General features: G+C 36.4%; 1 protein-coding gene across 4 annotated transcripts in view; it reads left to right on the forward strand.

The window, feature by feature from the left end:
* The window catches only part of LOC136038533 (glutaminase kidney isoform, mitochondrial-like), a 125,286-nt gene that overhangs the window by 89,812 nt on the left and 14,368 nt on the right, over positions 1 to 21,106 (forward strand). For all 4 annotated transcript variants that reach the window (XM_065721641.1, XM_065721639.1, XM_065721642.1 and 1 more), the window contains 2 exons: positions 2,948 to 3,106; positions 20,882 to 21,058. In XM_065721641.1, the coding sequence (XP_065577713.1) occupies positions 2,948 to 3,106; positions 20,882 to 21,058 (336 nt within the window). The remainder of the gene's footprint in view (positions 1 to 2,947; positions 3,107 to 20,881; positions 21,059 to 21,106) is intronic.

Genomic DNA, 21,106 nt, shown 5'->3' on the forward strand with positions numbered 1-21,106 from the left:
TACCATTCGGGGACGACCTCCTTTTCGTTTGGCCCTAGCGGGTTGGCCAGCAAGCTCGATCTTTGGCAATCTATCATAATTCATCCGCAGAAGGTGTCCTAACCATCTCAAACTTACTTTCACTATATCCATGGAAAGCGTGAAAGTACCACTTTATTGTATAGCTTACTGTTTGAAATACGTTCAGTCTGACTGATACCTGAAAGATTCCGTGGACAATTTCTGTGGAAACATCTAACGAATTCTTCTCCTTCTTTGAGAGTCCGGTTTGAGAACTGTCTTAAAATGTTTATTTTACTGGCTTAAGTTTGTGTTCTTTTGTTCTTTTTACTAACTTGGTTTTTTTTTTTTTTTTTTTTTAATCTTTTGATCTTTTGACTGGCTTCAAAATTCGGTTTAACAAGATTTTAATTTCCATTTATTGGCTTAAAGATTTCATTATTCAATGAAAAAACTTAACTAAACTTGTAAAATTTGATGTGGTTCTAAAGCCTTTTTATTAATTCTGCTGGCTTAAAATTTTATGTTACAAAACAAATTAATTTAATGCAACTTCCTAGCTTAACAGGTTTTTAAAGGCATCCAGAAATAAGAAACAAGGAGCATTTTTCCTCTCCAGAAATAAGAAATAATGTGATTGGATAATGAAAACATGTTACCAAACAAAATTGATAAAATTAAATCATGTTTTTAACAAGGTAGTATGCGAAGGTTATCTCTATTTTTCCATCACTTTTCTAATAATTTCTGACAATTTATATTGATTCCACAATTTAAATGTCTGGTGTCAAAGAAATGAAGAAATTATGAATCAAGAACTGTATTTGACCACATTTTAGAACTGTACTTGACCCCTATCATCACTGTACAACATAATAATTTCACATAGACCGGATAAGGATTATAGATATTATTCTGTCATTTTTCCCTTTTAATTAACCAAAATCTTTAAATTTTAGCCCTAATAGTTTAACTGGAGTAAGTCCACCATTATTTTAGCCTTAAATGTATTTTGTAATGTCTATTGTTTACCTAGAAAAAATATACAAGCAAGTATTGTTTGCACTATAAAAAGAAATTTCTTTTTTCTTTCTAATTTTTAAGTTGGGTTTCCTGGGCCGATAGCCCACAGCACGCTTCGCAAGTTGGACGCTTGTTTTTTCTCTCCTCATGACTGTATGTCTATGCAAATTAATGTTTGCTTTCCAATCGTTTTCTTTTATTTAACAGTATATGGAGCGATTATCCCTGAAAATTCAATGTCAAATGGTTAAAGATGTGTTATAGAAAATATTTCTGGCAGATCATAATAAAGGCTGTTTGGTGAATAATATCTGTTTCCAACAATCATTTACCGTAATATCCCTTTTCGGAGGATCGTCGTATTGATTTCAATATTGTTCGGATCCTTCTTGTCTCTTCCAGGCCGTATATCTTGAGGAGAAAACTCAAAAGGATATTAATCTTAGGAATATATCTGACATTGCCAGCTATTAGCTTGGAAAGGGGCGTAGCCAACAAACCATTATAGTTATAAAAGGTTGGAGAAGCATATATATTCAAACTTAGGGTATTTGGGATGTCTGTCTTCAGCATTGAAAGCTTCGTAATTTTTATGGGGTTTATGCGTGAGCTTAAGAAAAATAAGGAATATAGAATCTATTTTTCTCAAGGAAATCCTTTTCTAAGCCGTCCTAAGAGTGAATAACAAAGATAAGGATAACGAATGTGGTTCGAATCCACTCAGTAAAATATTTTGCTTGTAATAGGTTATGATTGGCCAAAAGCTACACTTGAGCTCATCTGTAAGAGAGAGAAACAAATTTGAGGGCCCAAATTGAATATGACAAGTCAGTAGGATTCCCCCTTAACACTGAAAGGAATTTTAAAAAGCCATTTTATTCAAATAGTTGCATTTTCTAATAACTATGCATCTGGGGATTTACAGTCCCAGGGTCATGGCAATTTAATAATGCAATTTGTCCATTTTTTACATGCAGGATTTATCATTGGGAAAAGGGGGAAGGTTTTATCTTGGTTGTGTTCGAAAAGGCTAAGGGTATTGAGGTGAAATTTTGGTGAATGATGAGGGGTCTGTTGAGCTAAATCCAAAGAAACTATCTGCATCCAAGTTATCAAAAAAGACGTATCTGCAACATCGTAGGAACGGATAAGGGTATTAACTTGAAACTTTTAGGGCCACTACTACTACTACACGTCATGCCCTCCACAGGCCCTGAAGAAAAGTTTGTAAATTATGCAAAGTGCTTATTTTTTACATACAGGATATATCACTGAGAAATAGGGGGGATGTTTGATCCTGAGTGTGTCAGAAAAGGGTAATAAATCGAATTTCATGGAATACTGAGGTGCCACTCTGTCCCCGAAAAAGACGTTATGTGCAACCAGTTTATCAAAAGGCAATATCTGCAATATCTTAGGTGTGGCTAAGGGTATTAACTTTCTACTTTCAGGACCACTATTGCTACTACTAATGTAGCTGAAACTGCGACTATGATTACTTGGAACTGCTTGCAAGTGTGACTACTGGTGAAGTGGACTACCTTTACCTGAGACTGGGACTGTAGGCCTATCCACGATGTACATTCAGGCTATCAAAGGGTATATCAAAGGGTGGTCTGGTAACATCCATGGATTAATATGCTAGTAACTACTGGATTATATGTTTGCATCTTTCAAAACAGCAGCATGCCCAAAGGGAGGATTCATGGGGTATGACTACCCCTCTTTCCAAATGCGAAAAATCTAATAGATGAAAATAAATTTTTTATGTGTGCCCCCCTTCCTTTTTGGATGTAACCCTTCCCAAAATGCTTCCAAGCTGCCACGTGCCATTTTAGGTATGACGTCATCAATATTCTGTTATTCTTTAATGTCAAGTATAGATTTGCTATTTAGATTATGTAATTTTTTTCAACTTTTACAGCGTCTCTCTGGCAATGAATATATAGGATTCAATAACGCTGTTTTCCTCTCGGAAAGAGAAAATGCTGACAGGAATAATGCCCTCGCTTATTATATGAGGGAAAATAAATGTTTCCCAGAGAAGATCAACTTAAGAGACTGTCTAGATTTCTACTTTCAGGTAAGTTTACCTTGTAATTGTTTTCTTCTTTTTTTTCTTTTTTTTTTACTTAAACATCTGCGAAATAATTTCCTAGACGACGCTGCCTTTCCATTTCAGTTAAAACGAAAGGAAAATGCAGAAAAACAGTTCTGATAACAGTACTGGTCAAATATTGCAAATGAGTTCGAGCATACCTCCAAACATCATAATAGCAAGGAAATATTTGAATTTCTAAAAGAAGTAACGGGAAAAGCCCCTTCTTCAGCTGATACGCCGAAAGACAAGTGCGGGGAAATCACCCGATGCGAAGAATGACAATTGGAACGCAGGCGAGAACACTTCTCTGAGCTACTGAACCCCGTCAAAGCCTTATGTGATCTGCCTTTTTTTTTATGTACTGCTAGGGAACCTTACAATATAATTTTGGAGTATCGTAGAAGCACTAAAAGTGCTTAAGTGCATAAAGAGTAACAAGACACCAGGAGAGGATAGAAATCCTTCTGAAATGTGCAAGGCTTCATCAACTCTATTATGCCGCCTAACCGACCTGTTTGTACAGGTCTGGATGACAAAGGCTTTCCAAAAAGATTGGGAAGTATTAGTCTTCGTTCCAGTCTACAAAAAAGGGGAAAAGACTGTTTAGTAGTAGTAGTAGTAGTAGAACAATTTTATTAGAAAAAAACATTTCTTAATCAATAGCACAACATAAGCGAAGCTTGCGAGGCTGTGCTAAATTCAAAGAAAAAAAAGAAACAATATGGAGAATAAGAAGTTATGGAGAATGAGACCATATACCGAGATCAACAAAAAACAAAAAAACATAAACAATACACTCCCTTGCGTGACCCCAAGACAACAGCAAAAAAAAAAAAATATTACAAATGAATAAGCTATGTAAAATTTATATTAATTAATCAGTTTCAAAAGCATACCTACCGAGCAACTCCACACGTAAATAAGACTTAAACTGGTCAAGGCTACCTAATTCCTTGATATCTACACTCAGTTTATTCCAAAGTTTTGAAGCTCTGTAAATAAGTGAAAAAGAAGACCTACTTGAAACTAATCGAGGAACCTCAGTATTACCTCGTATCCGAGTATTGTGGTGGTGAACATCAGACCTCTCACAAAATATTCCTGTAAAACAATCGGGAAGGCTACCTCTGTAATATCTATATATAAAAATCAACGTATAAAAATCACGTAATCCAGCTGCAGGCATTATATTTAAATCACTATACATAGACCTCAAAGACTCCTGATTCCCAACACCACCAAAAACTCGGACAGCATTATTCTGGATCACACGGATTGGATGAACTATCGAAGGGAAAGTACCAAGCCAAATCGACGAGCAATACAAAATGTACGGGTGAATCAGGGAAAAATATAACAATCGTAGAACATTTGGGGGGAAAATATGTTTTAATTTGCGCATCATACCTAAGTTACGTGACAATATTTTCGAAACTGACTTCACATGATCTTTAAATGATAGGGTTTCATCAACATTGATTCCGAGGTATTTGGTGAATCTTGTTCGTTTAATAATTCCCCGCTCCGAAATTATTTCCGTAAACCAAGGGTAAAAATTCGGAGATCGAGAGAAAATAACAAAATTTGACTTATCTATATTCAGGTCAAGGTGGTTTATTTTAAGCCATGTACATATCCTGCTCATTGCTGCATTTATCGTTGACATGAGCAGTTCTTCTGTAGGGGCAACACACACCAAGGTTGTATCATCAGCAAATAAGGGCATAGTAAGCTGGGTCTTACTCGTACCATTGTCAACAAAGTCGTCAATTCTGGGCAGAGCTTTCACAACATGCGGTAGATCATTAATAAAAATTAAAAACAGAGTCGGACCCAGTACGGATCCTTGGGGAACCCCCCAATTAACAACATTTTTACTAGACAAAAATCCTTGCAAATTGACATACTGCTGTCTATTTTGAAGATAACTCCACAGCAAGCTCAATGTAGCACCCCTTAATCCATAGAATTCACATTTTTTTAATAATATTCGATGGTCAACAGTGTCAAACGCCTTAATTAAGTCCAAAAAACACCAGCTACCCTAAGCTTTTTATCAAGAGCATCATTAATTATAGAAGTAATAAATGAAATCGCCATTTCAGTTGTTCTGCCCTTCCTGAAACCAAATTGATTGGTATGTAGAAGTTTATGACGCTCCAAATGCTCATAAATTCTAATATTAATGCATTTTTCTAAAACCCGTGAAACAACAGGTAATAATGAAATTGGTCTATAATTCCCCAGATCATTCTTATTACCACCCTTAAACACAGGAGTTATTCTTGCAATTTTAAGACAATTGGGGAACTTCCCTTGCTTAAAGCAAGCATTAATAAGGGACGTTAATAAATGTGAAATGCTTGGAAACACGGCTTTTAAAACAACAAGGTTAATGGAATCACTCCCAGCCGAAGAACTTCTCATCTCAAAGATAATTTTACGAACTTCATCATGAGTGACAGGTCTCAGATACATTGATACATCGACAGAAGTACCCATAAAAGTCTCAAGCGGAGGATCATTATCAGAAGCTACTGTAGCACGAGAAAATCGAGCCCCAACAGTTGCAAAATGTTCCGAAAGGGCATTACAGATTACAGCAGGCTCATTCGATTTTAACCCATCACTTGTAGTAACTTCGTCAGGCAGAACCGGATCTGTTGAAGATATAACACTTTTAATAATTTTCCAAGTTTTAGCTGGGTTTCCACTAGCATCTTTAAATTTACACTCAAAATATTTTTTCTTCGCGTTTCTCAAAAGTTTATAAATTCTTGTGCAAACTGGATCATTTTCATTCCTTATTGAATCCCTATATAACTGGTCTTTCTTATTTATGCACCGCAGAAGACTAGGTGACACCCACGGCTTTTTGGGCATCTTTTTCCTTGACCTTATCCGATTCACTACACAAGTTTTACTCAAAATAGAGATTAATGTATCATAAAATCTTTGAAAACTTATATTTATATCATCTAGATTTTCAACTTTATTATTCCAATCAACATTAGAAATCTCTTGTTTAAACTTTTCTAAGTTACCCTGGTTGAGCACAGGTAACATACTCATTTTCAGTCTAGAACCTTGCAGCCTCGGAAAACAAACTTTAAAACTTGCCGAAATCCCAAAATGGTCAGAAACATCAGTAACAATAACCCCTGGATCTGAAAATTTAGAATTAGAAAGAATATTATCAAGTAGCTTTGCCGTTAAAGTGGTAACACGCGTACAAATATTGATAGTGGGAAATAAACTATACGACATGCAAAGCTGTAGGAAATCTATAGGAGTATTCGAAGTTAAGGAGTTAAGGTCAATATTAAAGTCCCCAAGCATGAAGAATGGGTGCGAACCAGTAGGTAGTTTATCCAACTGTTCCTCCAAAATATCAAAAAAGGCCGGTATTGACCCAGATGGTGGTCTATATAGTACAACAACATAAACATCTTTTGGCTTAAGCCTGAGCTGAAGGATAAGTGGCTCAAATAACATCTCGTGAAACAGCACTAGATCACTTCTTACCAAAACCTCGATATCGCTCCGTATATAAGCTCCAATACCTCCATGTTGACGAAATTGACGATTCCTATGATAAAATGTATACCCTGGAATATCCAAGAGAGCAGAGTTATGCTCATTTAGCCATGTTTCAGTGAGACCAATAACCTGAAAAATGGAAAGTTCACATATCTCGCTTATAAAATTAAAAGATGAGTTCAAACCCTGGCAGTTAAGATGGAAAACTCTGAGATCGTCAGAATCACCACCACCATTCACGGACCTCAAACCATCCTTAAATAAGTACTTTGAATTACAAGAAACATATTGACCAGCAATCCCAATATCATAATTCCGGTGGAGCTGCTCCGTAAACATACTACCAAAATCCACAAATGAAGCTTCCAAAATTTTAAGACGGCTGTTGCCCGGGGTGCCACAATCATCATCAACCATATTTATACAGTTTTACAACAAAGTAATTTGGCCTCATCTCCACAACAAAACAAAAAAGAAAAGAAAAAGAACTAAACAAGAACAAAATAGAATATAATAAACAACAAAAGAATGACACTTTCCATCTTAGAAAAAAACAAACACAAAAAGAAACAGGCCATATTTCATTAACCCGTAACGAATCCATGTACAAGTTACCAAATACAACGGCTACTAATTCCTACAATCACACAACCATAATTATTGCGACAAAATAGTAAGTTTTTTTTTATTAAATTTTGCTATTATTTTTTTTAATTATTCTTTTCAATAACAAATAAACACTCACTAATTCTAACAACTGCAAAAAAGAAAAATTAAAAAAAAAATTTAAGAATCCAACAAACTCTTAGCATTGTACCAAGGCACTTTAATAACACGGTTGTCCTTTTTAACAGAGATGCTGGGTGGTAGGGTAGGAGGTACCCAGCATTCCACACCTTTATCCGCCAAACGCTTACGTAACCCAAGTAATTCTTTCCGCAAAACCCGCACACGCGGTGAGACATCATCACTAATAAAAACAGACTTATAAACACCGAACTCTTTCCCTTTTAATTTTTTCGCATTACTTAGAATCAAAAAACGTGCCTGGACACTGTCCACCCTAATTTTAACAAAATTCTTGGAACAGTGAACCACAGTGAATGGTGGCAACTTGTCAGGTGGGAGTGACAAACCAGCTACAATCACCTCAGAAACCCGAGATGCAGCCTCATTCAAGGGTACATCATTAAGGCCCCAAAACAACAAATTATGCAACTTGTCCCGATTTTCATCAACAAGAGACTGGGACACAACCACATTCATTTCCTCATTGCATTTCTTAATCAGCTGTGACTGGGCTTTTACAATACTTTGTAGAGTTAGAAATTCCGACTTTACTGTTGCAATTTCATTGTCCGTTGCATTACTTTTATTTTCAAGCACCATAACACGACTTTTAACTGTACCCAAATCGTTCTGAATTTCAAATACACTCTGCTTTAGGGTTTCCATGTTCACATTTATAGATTGAACCATTTCCAAAATTTTAATGATATTCTCTGCATTCGTTATCTGGCAGTCCGCATTAACACTCGTATCCGAATTACTAGTAGAATTCATAACCGGATCCGATAGCTCAGCTTCTGTCCGGTTGCGTTTGGGTCTGGCTTTCTTTCCCATCCTGACTTTATCAAAATAATATGTCACCTACCTTTACAAAAACTTATTTTTTACCCACGCTAGTTTACAGCGTGCAATTTGCATAAACCGTTAAAAGGGCACGGCTAACACCACATCAGGATTCCTCAGGAACTAACTCGAACGTAGAACTCACTCCTTTATATCCAAGATTATATTGTAACAATTAATTTAAGCAATTATCACGCTATTATTCACATATGTCAACAACATGGCATAGCAACCGTTGTATCCGGGCAAAAGCAGTCAGACAAGTTTATCCATTGACTGCTGAATGCGAACTGAGTTTGTGGAAATTATTGTCATATCCTTAATTTACCATGCAATGAGAATCTTCTGCGTTATACTCTTGAACAGATTTATAGGTGTACGTGACAAGCTAATCCACCCTGAACAGGCAGTCCTCAGACCAGGGAGGGATTGTCCAGAGCAGATACTCACGATGCAGCTCATCCAGCGACAGTACAGCAGGTATCACCTATTATTGCTCATCGCTTTTATTGAGTTCACAGATGCTTTTGAATCTCTTGTCAGAGAAGAACTATGGAGAATTATGGCTGAAGATGGAGCGCCACGGGACCTTATTGAAATTCTCCGAAGCGAATAAATGGATACTGTGACCTGTGTCCGCAGCTTGGGTAACAATACTTTCAAGTTTACAGTTGAGTCTTGTCAAACAGTTCGTGGTAACGAACTGTAGTAAGGAGCGACCCGGCTCAATAGAAACCAAAACTCTAAAAAATGGAATTTTGATACCAATAGCTACATCAAAAGAATCGCATTTTAATGCTGATTTTAAATATATAAGTTTCATCAAATTTAGTCTTACGCATCAAAAGTTAAGAGCCTGAGAAAATTTGCGTTATAACTATGTCTTTGGAGACGACTTACTCCTCTACAGTCCCCGTGGGAGGGGCTACAAGTTACAAACTTTGACCAGTGCTTACATATAGGAATGGTTATTGGGAAGTGTACAGGCGTTTTCAGGAAGATTTTTGGTTGGGGGAAGGGTTGAGAAGAGGGGGATATACTGGAGGAACTTTCCATCGAGGAATTTGTCATGGGGGAAGAAAATTTCCATGAAGGGAGCGCAGGATTTACTAGCATTATTTAAAAAAAACAATGAAAAAATAAATATGAAAAGGTTTTTTTCAGCTGGAAGTAAGGAGCAGCATTAAAACTTAAAACGAACAGAAATTATTACCCATATGAGGGGCTCACCTCCTCCTAATACCTCGCTCTTTACGCTAAAGTATTTTTAGTAATGTCAACTATTTATTCTACGGCTTTTGTGATTCAGGGGTCATTCTTAATGAATTGGGACAAAATTTAAGATTTAGTGTAAAGAGAGAGGTACTGACGAGGGGGCGAATCCTCTCATATGTGTAATAAAAACATGAGAATAAAAAATTCTTTACGTAAGTTAATTTATAAGTTACGTATATCTTTTACAAATAAAAAGATTCGTAAAAATTAAAAGTTCTAGTTGCCTTTTTAATTAACAAAAAAATTGGAGGGCAACTAGGCTTCCTCCCCCGCTCTTTTTTTCTCAAAATCATTCGATCCAAATTATCAGAAAGCCATTTAGCCAAAAAAAAAAAAATATGCAAATTTCGTTTTAATTATTCCTCTGCGGAGAGCCAAAATCAAAACATGCATTGATTCAAAAACATTCAGAAATTAAATAAAAAAAACAAGTTTTTTCAACTGAAAGTAAGGAGCGACATTAAAACTTAAAACGAACAGAAATTACTTCGTATATGAAAGGGGCTGCTTCATCATCAACGCCCCGCTCTTTACGCTAAAGTTTTTTACTCTTTTAAAAAGAAGAGTTGAGAGAAAGAGTCAAACTTTATCGCAAAGAGCGGGGCGTTGATGAGGAAGCAGCCCCTTTCATATGCGAAGTAATTTCTGTTCGTTTTAAGTTTTAATGTCGCTCCTTACTTTCAGTTGAAAAAACTTGTTTTTTTTATTCAATGTCAATTAGGGATGCCCCCTATCGCCCACATTATTCAACTACGCGATATAATAGATAATGAATAATGCCCTGACCAACCACAGGGGAGCTGTCTATGACTAACTGGATGGCTTCCCTCAATCCCTGACAGACTTGGATTTTCCAGACGATGTTGCCTTGTTGGAAACCACAGCCATCGGCTTTCAAGACATGATTGGTCATGTCTCCAAGACTTTGAAGCGTATTGGGCTTATCATAAACAGCTCCAAAAACCAAACTGATGGCCGGTAATCATTCTGCTCCATATCAAATCATCGTGGAAAACCAATTGAAAACGTCGACGAATTCACGTACCTTGGGTCCATTTTAACCCTAGGTGGAGCTGGTAAAGACATTACTGCCCGGATATCAAGGGCTTGGGGAGTCTTTACCAATCTGAAAAAGGTTTTACAGGCCAGACGTGAGATCTCAGCAAAGACCAAAGTCAGAGTCTACATAGCATACGTGTGAACTGTGCTACTGTACGCCCGTGAGACATGGTCGCTAAATATTGTAGAACCTATAGCTCTGGACGCTTTCGATTACCGCTGCCTTCGCTCATTATTCGTCTTCATGCCTGGACATGATGGTGGAGGGGATGAATCCTTATTTAAATTTTTTTCCCAGGGTGCCCAGGGAAAATGTTAAACTTATTTTGTTTGCAATCTGTTTAGTCCAATATTTTACCCACATTCCACTATAGAATTGGAACTCAAGGTTGATTAATGTACTCTATGTAGCATTGAACAGTGTCAAGAAGACTATTATGCAGCGCCAATTCTCAAGAAGTGTTGAACAGCATCAGAAAGAAATTCAGTACTCTGAGGTCTATAGTTTTTTTTTTTTTTTTTTTTTTTTTTTTTTTTTTTTTTTTTTTTTTTTTTTTTTTGTCGTGAACCAACTTTGTAAACAACACTACTAAGATAGGACCAAAAGGAAAAAGGAAAATGAGATTACAAACTTGACCGAAATCACGGACAGAAATGGTGTGTTAAAGTAGGCGACAGAACTTTTAGATCTGTTTGAATACTCTGATTTTTTGGATCTTAGAATTTTTTTTCTATTCGGTCCGAACGGATCACTCACTGTTTTTGTGAAGAGTAATGATCAAGATATAAGTTTTCCTGAAATTCTGTGATACAGAGAATTCTCCACAGTGACTCGAAAGATTTAGTTAAAGACTTTTATGTCATTTGTTTCCCAAGTGCTTATTCAATGCTGTCTGGGCGCAATGGACGATTTATGTGTGAGAGGACTTTCCTCGGGATGAAAAAGAGATTCAAACCCCTCTAGTCATTACCCTTCGGTGTGTCTCCTTCCTTAAAAAAGTTTGATGAGTATATTTTTTTCTCCATTCTTCTGGAATTTCTGTCCAACTTCCAAACACAAGCAAAGAATTCAATCTACACAGATATGCAGGCACCTAATAGGGTTTTAAATGTTTCCCTTGATATCCTAAAACTGCCTGAACCCAGTGGTGTTTCTAGCCTCTCTTGTGTCTGGGGTGAAATCTTAATTAGCCTCTCCCCCTGTCTCCCACAAATTATCAGGCCAAATTTTAACAAAATTTTGATTTATTAACCAAGTTATTTTTAACTAATTAATAATTCTGTTTTTATGGCACTTGATATCTACCAAGTGACATATAGCGATCGCAAATTCTGTCGGTTGGTCGGTCTGTCTGTCTGTTCCGCTTTTGCTACTTTAGTCACTTCCAGGTAAGCTAGGACGATTAAATTTGGCAGGCGTATCAGGAACAATTCCAGATTAAATTAGAAATTGTCGTTCCCCTTTTAACCATCTGGGGGGGGAGTGGGGGGACGGTTAAATCGGAAAAATTACAAAAACGAGGTATTTTTAACTTAAGAACGGGTGATCGGATCTTTTATGAAATTCCATGTTTAGAAGGGCCTCGTAACTCAGATCTCTTATCTTAAATCCCGACCGGATCCAGTGTCATTGGGGGGGGGCGGAAATCTTGGAAAACGCTTAAAGCGGAGAGATCAGGATGAGACTGGGTGGGAAGAATAAGCACAAGTCCAAGATACGTGACTGACATAACCGGGTGGATCCACTCTCTTTGGTGGAGTTGGGGGGGGTAATTCGGAAAAATTAGAAAAAAATGAGGTATTTGTAACTTACGAACGGATGATCAGATCTTAAGGAAATTTGATATTTAGAAGGATCTTGTGCTTTAGAACTCTCATTTTAAGTCCCAACCAGATCCGCTGACATTGGGGGGATTTGGAGGGGGAAAACGGAATTCTTGGAAAACGTGAAAATCGAGGTATCTTACGATTGGGTGATCGGATCTTAATGAAACTTGATATATAGAAGAATCTTTTCTTAGAGCTCTTATTTTAAATCCTGACCGGCATTAAGCCTCGGATTTTCTTTTTAAAGCAACCTATTGATTCTTAGAATTTTGCTAGAGCTCATACCATATGAGCTCTTGGCTTTTGGCTCTTCCGACCTCGTCACAAGTGCCATATGAGCTCTTAGCTCTTGTTTAATATATTATTCAAATTATTTAATTATCTTTAATTATTTTAAACTAATTATTTGTATTATCATTGCTATATAATTATTTTCTATTTTTATATTATTAATTAATGATTTATTTTCATTTATTAACTGTGCCCTCTAGTTTATTATTCACAATTTAAAAATTACAAAATTATTATAACTCGTTAGATCGTTTGTCTAAATTTTGCGTCCCTAGAATTTTTGTGCCCAGAGCAAGTCTCCCCCTCCCTGTGTCCCTCCCCTAAAACCTCCTCTGTCTGGAACTTCGCGAATCTTTAATTTGAAAGTTGCTTGTGTCAGTTTTTAGTCAACCGCTTTTCTGTGTTGATTTGAAGGTTGTGAGAAAGAGGTCATACGAAAGATTTGGAGGAATTATGAGCTTTATTAAAGGGAGCAAATAATGAAGGTCCAAAAGAAGTACAACGGAGACTCTAAAAATTAGCCTCTGGTGGTATTATTTCGCTATGAGTTTTCAGTTGTATTTTTAATTGTATTACTTTTGTCTATTCTTTTTTCCAAAACGGCTATGTCCTCTTTACCGTCTCACAAAAAACGTTTGAAATTGAAAGTTTTTGTATCATTTTTTTTTTGTTTATCATATCTTAGATGCCTATAAAAATTGTATAGCTTGGCGTTTGCCTACTTTTTATAATAAATATTCAACATTACCTTTCTTAATATGAAATCAAATCCTTTTCTTTCTTATCTTTTAATTAGGAAGTAAATTCTTTTGATTAGACCTACTGAAACTTAACTCAACTGCTGTTCCATTAGTTTTTCATTGAAATTTATCTGTTTTAGTTGAATTTCAGTTGCATACTGTACTTGCGCAAACATACGCTGTATTTCCATTGACGAGATAAAATTTTCATCTAAGAGATAAGAATATCTCTTAAAAATGACTAACTGCAAATATTAAATTAGAAAAAGTATGAATTGTTATAAAACGAGATTTCTCCGTAATATATGCTCCACATAGTTATATGCTTACATGCAGGCCCTACTGTATGCGTATGCTCAAGGTACTTGTACCTTCCTGGTAGTTCTGAGAAACCTCTCACCAGGAGAGGTGAAAAAGTTGGCTTGAAATCGACGCTGTTCGTGTTTCAATCTCATCGACACAACTATCCCCTCCTTCCCCTCTCGATTCTAAGGCTGGACATACTACTGTGTATTCCCGCCTAGTTGGTAGTACATCATCTAGAAAGAAGGATTTTCATTTCCTCCTCCCCCGAGACAGGGTGGAAGGACATATCCAAGAAGATTTAGAGAAAAAATGTATGTTTTAGTCAGTAGAATTATTTCTTATTCCCTCCTACGGAGAAATCTTGCCTTCCTTCAAGCTCAGCTTGTGGGTCACCTTTCTGTGGGGCTGGGGGATCAAGTTACCTTAAATGAATGTTAACTCAATAAATAGTAATGTTAGTTCGTAAATCAAAAATGAAATATACTTACTTTATATGAGTACAACAAACTACTGATATTATACAATAAGTAACTGTTTGAAGAACCGTAATATCTTTATTTTTTTCAAATGTTAAGGCCTTTTACAACTGAAAAAGGACTTAATCACTGTATCAAATATATATGGGATAGCCACATAGGCGGGGATTTGTTTCGTGTAGAGGGGCAATTTGAAGAAAACAGATGGGTTGCATAAAAAAAACATTGAAATGATAGTTGATCCAATAGGATAGGCTTAGTTGTCAAGAGGGGGAGGGAGTAAAAAAAATCAAACTTCAAATTTTTCAGCCTCTAAAGCCGAAAAACATCTTTTCGGATTGCTGATGATCTTTACGCGGAATCATCATATGACAAGATCCTAAGGTCTTTTGATCTTCACCTGTCGTTTATTGGAAGAAATTTGAACTTCAAAACATGTTAGGATTCAATATTAAGCGCACTTAGTCAGTATAACTCTTTCTCCATTTCATTCTGATCAGAGCTTCATTCTTGGTAATGTAATGACGGTAGTCAAGATAAGTAATAATGATAGATGGTAATAAGTTTGCCTAAGCTATGGATGTCAGGCGATTGATTTTTTCTTTCAAACGATAATTTCGTCTGGACCATCATCAGGTTCAAATTCAAATCTCTTGCCAGAAAATAAAATCGTAAGTAAATAAAACTAAAAACACTTAAGGGGGTGATTAAGTGAACTGATGGAACTCGAAAATCCCATGTTAAATTGAAAATTTATATTTAAAAAGTACTCAAGTATTCATTGGCGGAAGATGCCGCTTTTAATATCAGGCCATAGCTTCTTGAAGATGCTACAAAATGTTTGAAAGGATTTTGTTCTATTTCCTCTAATTGCTTAGAAATCTTAGAAAATGTCTAGGTATTTTTCACAAGTGTACTCTATGAAGGATATTGCTTTTGGAACAAAATTGGTACTATCATGTGCAGAAGACAATAACCTATAAGATGATTGGAACCATTTTTTGATGTATTTTCCTGTTTTCTAACAGTCCCCTAGAATATTTTCAGCTACCTGAAATTTTTACAAGTCGGTTGCCATAAAGAATCGTTTCAGATCGCCGATAATAACCCCTAGAGACGAAAATGACAAGCTGGAATAATCAGCTGCTTGTTAATAGTGTGAAATTTTCATAAATTATTTCAATGCAATGAAGAAACCTAGGAATGAGAAATAGTCAGGAGCCTTCAGGAAAGTTATGCACACAAAGCCGAAATCATGGGGAAAATTAAATCAAAGCGAGGTATGGAACTGCGAAACTGCGAGAAATTTGGGGATAGGCGAGTGGATAAAGAACCGAAAAGAGTCTAAGGCGGACTATTGCATGGAAGTTGGAAAGAATGGACTGGTCAACCCCAAACGAGGCCACGACTACTTTTACCAAGTACAATCAGTCAGCTTGAATGTGCTCAGCTATATACTTGCTTTTTCATGATTTTTACCCAGAAAGACTTCTACATTGAAAAGATAGACCGCAATCCAGGCTTTTGGACCGAAAAGATTTTTCCCAAGCTGAAAGGATTCTTCATTGATGCTTTGATCCCAAAGTTCCACAGGGGGTTCCAATACAAGAGCCGCACTTATAAGATTAATCGTCTAGTACCGGTAACAGGAAAATTCATTTTCCTTACATTCTATCCTTCTTTGTAGTTACATACTTAATTGTATTGTCATTTGAAATAAAATACCTTTGTTCATATTGCTTGTCCTCCAACTTTATCAAACAGTTCGTAGTAACGAACTGTAGTAAAGAGCGACCCGGCTCAATAGTAACCGAAACTCTAAAAAATGGAATTTTGGTACCAATAGCTACATCAAAAGAATCGCATTTTAATGCTGATTTTAAATATATTAAATAAAAAAACAAGTTTTTTCAACTGAAAGTAAGGAGCGACATTAAAGCTTAAAACGAACAGAAATTACTTCGTATATAAAAGGGGCTGCTTCTTCATCAACGCCCCGCTCTTTACGCTAAAGTTTGACTCTTTCTCCCAACTCTTCTTTTTAAAACAGTAAAAAACTTTAGCGTAAAGAGCGGGGCGTTGATGAGGAAGCAGCCCCTTTTATATACGAAGTAATTTGTGTCCGTTTTAAGTTTTAATGTCGCTCCTTACTTTCAGTTGAAAAAACTTGTTTTTTTATTTAATTTCTGAATGTTTTTGAATAAATGCATGTTTTGATTTTGGCTCTCCGCAGAGTAATAATTGAAACGAAATTTGAATTTTTTTTTTTTTTTTTTTGCTGAATGGCTTACTCATAATTTTGATCGAATGATTTTGGGAAAAAAGAGCGGGGGAGGAAGCCTAGTTGCCCTCCAATTTTTTGGTTAATAAAAAAAGGCAACTAGAAATTTAATTTATTACGAATGGTTTTATAAGTAAAAGATATACGTAACTTATAAACTAGCTTACATGAAGAATTTTTTATTCTCATATTTTTATTACACATATGAGAGGGTTCACCCCGTCGTCAGTACCTCTCTCTTTACACTAAATCTTAAATTTTGGCCCAATTAATTAAGAATGACCCCTGAATCACAAAAGCCGTAGAATAAATAGTTGACATTACTAAAAATACTTTAGCGTAAAGAGCGAGGTATTAGGAGGAGGTGAGCCCCTCATATGGGTAATAATTTCTGTTCGTTTTAAGTTTTGATGCTGCTCCTTACTTCCAGCTGAAAAAAAAACTTTTTCATATGTATTTTTTCATTGTTTTTTTTTAATAATGTTAGTAAATCCTGCGCTCCCTTCATGGAAATTTTCTTCCCCCATGACCAAGTCCTCGATGGAAAGTTCCCCCAGTATATCCCCCTCTTTTCGACCCCTCTCCCCGACCAAAAAATTCTCCTGAAAACACCTGTACACTTCCCAATAACCATTACTATATGTAAGCACTGGTCAAAGTTTTTAACTTGTAACCCCTCCCACGGAGACTATGGAGGAGTCGTCTCCAAAGACATAGTTATAAGGTTTTTCGACTACGTTGAATAAAATGGCTATCTCAGAATTTTGATCCGTTGACTTTGGGAAAATAATTAGCGTGGGAGGGGGCCTAGGTGCCCTCCAATTTTTTTGGTCGCTTAAAAAGGGCACTAGAACTTTTCATTTCCGTTTGAATGAGCCCTCTCGCAACATTCTAGGACAATTTGGTGGATACGATCACCCCTGGAAAAAAAAAACAAAACAAAAAAAAAACAAATAAACACGCATCCGTGATCTGCCTAAAAGTCATAGAACACTACTGTAGAAATTTCAAGCTCCTATCTGCAAAAATGTGGAATTTTGTATTTTTTTGTCAGAAGGCAGATCACAGATGCGTGTTTATTTGTTGTTGTTTTTTTCAGGGGTGATCGTATCAACCCAGTGGCCCTAGAATGCTGCAAAAGGGCTCATTCTAACGGAAATGAAAAGTTTTAGTGCCTTTTTTAAGTGACCAAAATCTCGGAGGGCACCTAGGCCCCCGTCCCACGCTAATTATTTTTCCAAAGTAACCGGATCAAAATTCTGAGATAGCCATTTTATTCAGCGTAGTCGGAAATCCTTATAACTAAATCCTTATAAGTGTACAGACGTCTTCAGGGGCGTTTTCATTTGGTCTGGGGCAGGGTTGAGAAGAGAGGGATATGCTGGGGGAAACTTTTCATGGAGGAAGAAAATTTCCATGAAGGGAGCGCAGGATTTCCTACTATTATTAAAAAAAAAACAATGAAAAAATAAATATGACAAAGTTTTTTCAACTGAAAGTGAGGAGCAGCATTAAAACTTAAAAGGAACAGAAATTATTACGCATATGAGGGGCTCACCTCCTCCTAATACCTCGCTCTCTACGCTAAAGTATTTTTAGAATTTCAACTATTTATTCTACGGCTTTTGTAATTCAGGGGTCATTCTTAAGAAATCGGGACAAAATTTAAGCTCTAGTGTGAAGAGGGAGGTACTGTTGAGGGGGTGAGCCCCCCTCATATATGTAATCAAAATGTGAGAATACAGAAGTTCCTTACGTAAGCTAATTTGTAAGTTACGTATGTCTTTAACTAGTAAAATTTATTTTTACTAATAATTTTACTAATAAAAAAATTCGTAAGAAATTAAAAGTTCTAGTTGCCTTTTCAGGTAACCAAATAATCGGAGAGCAACTATACCTCCTTCCCCGCTCCTATTTTTTTCTCAAAATCGTTTTGATCAAAACTATGAGAAACCCATTTAGCCAAAAAAATAAATACCCAAATTTCGTTTTAATTATTCATCTGTGGAGAGCATAAATCAAAACATGCATTGATTAAAAAACGTTAAGAAATTAAATTAAATAAAAACAAGTGTTTTTAACTGAAAGTAAGGAGTGACATTAAAACATAAAACGAACAGAAATTACTTCATATATGAAAGCGGCTGTCTCCTCATCAATGCCCCGGTCTTCACGCTAAAGTCTGACTCTTCCTCTTAACTCTATTTTTTAAAACAGTAAAAAACTTCAGCGTAAAGAGCGGGGTGTTCATGAGGAAGCAGTCCCTTTCATATACGAAGTAATTTCTGTTCGTCTTAAGTTTTAATGTCACTCCTTACTTTCAGTTTTATTTTATTTTTAATTTAATTTGTAAGAAAACTTTGGTTTTCTAAGAATCCTCGAAGAAAGCTTTCAACCAAGTTCGCTGTTTAGTTTCGAATTAATGAAATGAGGTATTTTAAATAGCCTATCCCTAGGAAATAAAGTGGAAAAAACAATAAATTTTAAAATGCATTCTATGCATGCCGTCACAGTTGCATATACATGGGCATTTTGTACTTGAGAATGATAGTGCTCTTTTGCTCATTTTCTAATCTCCCTTGGTCGGTAACCAAGCTTTGCAAGACACTGTCAAATATATTATTATTTCTCGGCTGAAGCATCTCACCAAAGGAAGCTGTCAATCAAAACCTTTGACAAGACTTGATAATTGGTGCTATTTGAAGTTTTGACAATCGACGATCTCTAGAGAATTAAAAGACAGAAGGGTAACCTTACTTCAATTCTGAAGCTCGATGTTTTCAAGTTCACTTAATCACGGCCTTAACAACACTAATAATGAGCTGAACCTGGAATTATTATTGTGACATGGCCCGAATTTTGGTAGAAGCATTGTGGCCGCTATCCTAGTAGATCTTAAAGAGGTTGAGCGTTTGGGAGAGGGGTGGAGTTCTTGTGAGTTTTCAGTCTATGGGTAATGGGTTCCCAAATTTATTAGAATATATTAGTCAAGATAAGAGATACCGCCTCTCATTAAAGGAGATGTAAAGCATTACGGAAAAGCGGAAAAAAAGTATGATTGGAGAAATACGATTGAACGAATAGACATAGCATCCTTTGTTTGGGGTGTGGTATATAAATTCAAATTTTCTAAAACTGTCATATAGTGACATCTGAATTACTCAAACCACCTTGTGGGATGCTTGACTCCCCGTACATTCCCTTGTTACGCTATTACATTGCCATCACTAGGCCTAGAGGAATCACTAGACTATTGAGAAAAGAAACTGAAAAACTGGAAACCTATAAAAGCATGGTTTTATTATCATTTGTTTAAGTCCACAGATTTGTAAAGGAATTCCACCGTAAAACTGTTATGTTATTTTGAAGTAATTTTTTTTTTCACTTCTTCAAAAAAGCCACATGCAAAATTAAAACATTCAGGGAGTCTTAACTGCCGAGAACAAAGCTCCTATAATGCTTTTTACCTTCGGAGGAGGAGCCCCGAAGGGTCCCCTCCATGATTGCTTAATAGACGATAAAAGGAACGAGTCATAATTGTTTGAATTCGAACACTAGATAACACGATTGAAAGTACTACATATACTTCAAATTAGGCCCAAATATTCAGTTACGCAACGTTTTTTTTTATCTTTTTTTAACATGGCTAGGTCATCATGGAGATGATATGTTGCCATCAATTGTGCTTTTAGGCCATCCACCTGGGGCCATCAATTGTGCTTCTGGGCCACTCACCTGGGACCCTCAATTGTGTTTTTAGGTCACCCACCTGGGGCTATCAATTGTGCTTCTAGGCCGTTCAGTTGGTGCCATCAGTTGTGCTTTTAGGCCACTCACCTGGGACCCTCAATTGTGTTTTTAGGTCATCCACCTGGGGCCATCAATTGTGCTTCTAGGCCGTTCAGCTGGTGCCATCAATTGTGCTTTTAGGCTATCCACCTGGGGCTAAAAGAACTGCACTTCGTCCTGCAATGGTATCAGACGAGGTCGTGAGAAAGTTTTAAAGGAAATTGAAACTTCATGGGAGAGAATAAATAGAGAAGCTTGGAATAGGTAGGGATTGAGGGAGAGCGTACGCTGCTTTGTTGACCTCAGGTGACTTGGTGCTGCAGTGAGTTGTTAGCAATGGCAATTCCAGGTCTTTCTGTTCTGATTTGAGAAAGTGTTCTCGCCGAAAGAAACTCTTTTTGAAACTTGTTTAAAATTAGCCAGCTTGTTAATTTTGTAGAAATTCGAAATGTCAGCTTTTTGAGATTCAAGATCAAATTCTAAAAGAAACTGAACTTAAAAAAAAAAATCAGATCTAATTGTTTTTTGTTGTTTTTTTTAGTGTTGCAGTATGGAAGCCGATTGTGAATCAATGTCTGTGATGGCATCCACGTTAGCTAATGGAGGAATATGCCCTATAACTGGGGATCAAGTGCTGAAACCTGACGCAGTTAGAGACGTCTTATCGTTAATGCACTCTTGTGGAATGTATGACTACTCTGGGCAATTTGCCTTTTCTGTAAGTTTTTCTTTTCTCTTATTCTCTTCTCTTTTAGTTGTATTTTCT

Source organism: Artemia franciscana, chromosome 18, assembly GCF_032884065.1.
Source record: "Artemia franciscana chromosome 18, ASM3288406v1, whole genome shotgun sequence".
Lineage (NCBI taxonomy): Eukaryota > Metazoa > Arthropoda > Branchiopoda > Anostraca > Artemiidae > Artemia > Artemia franciscana.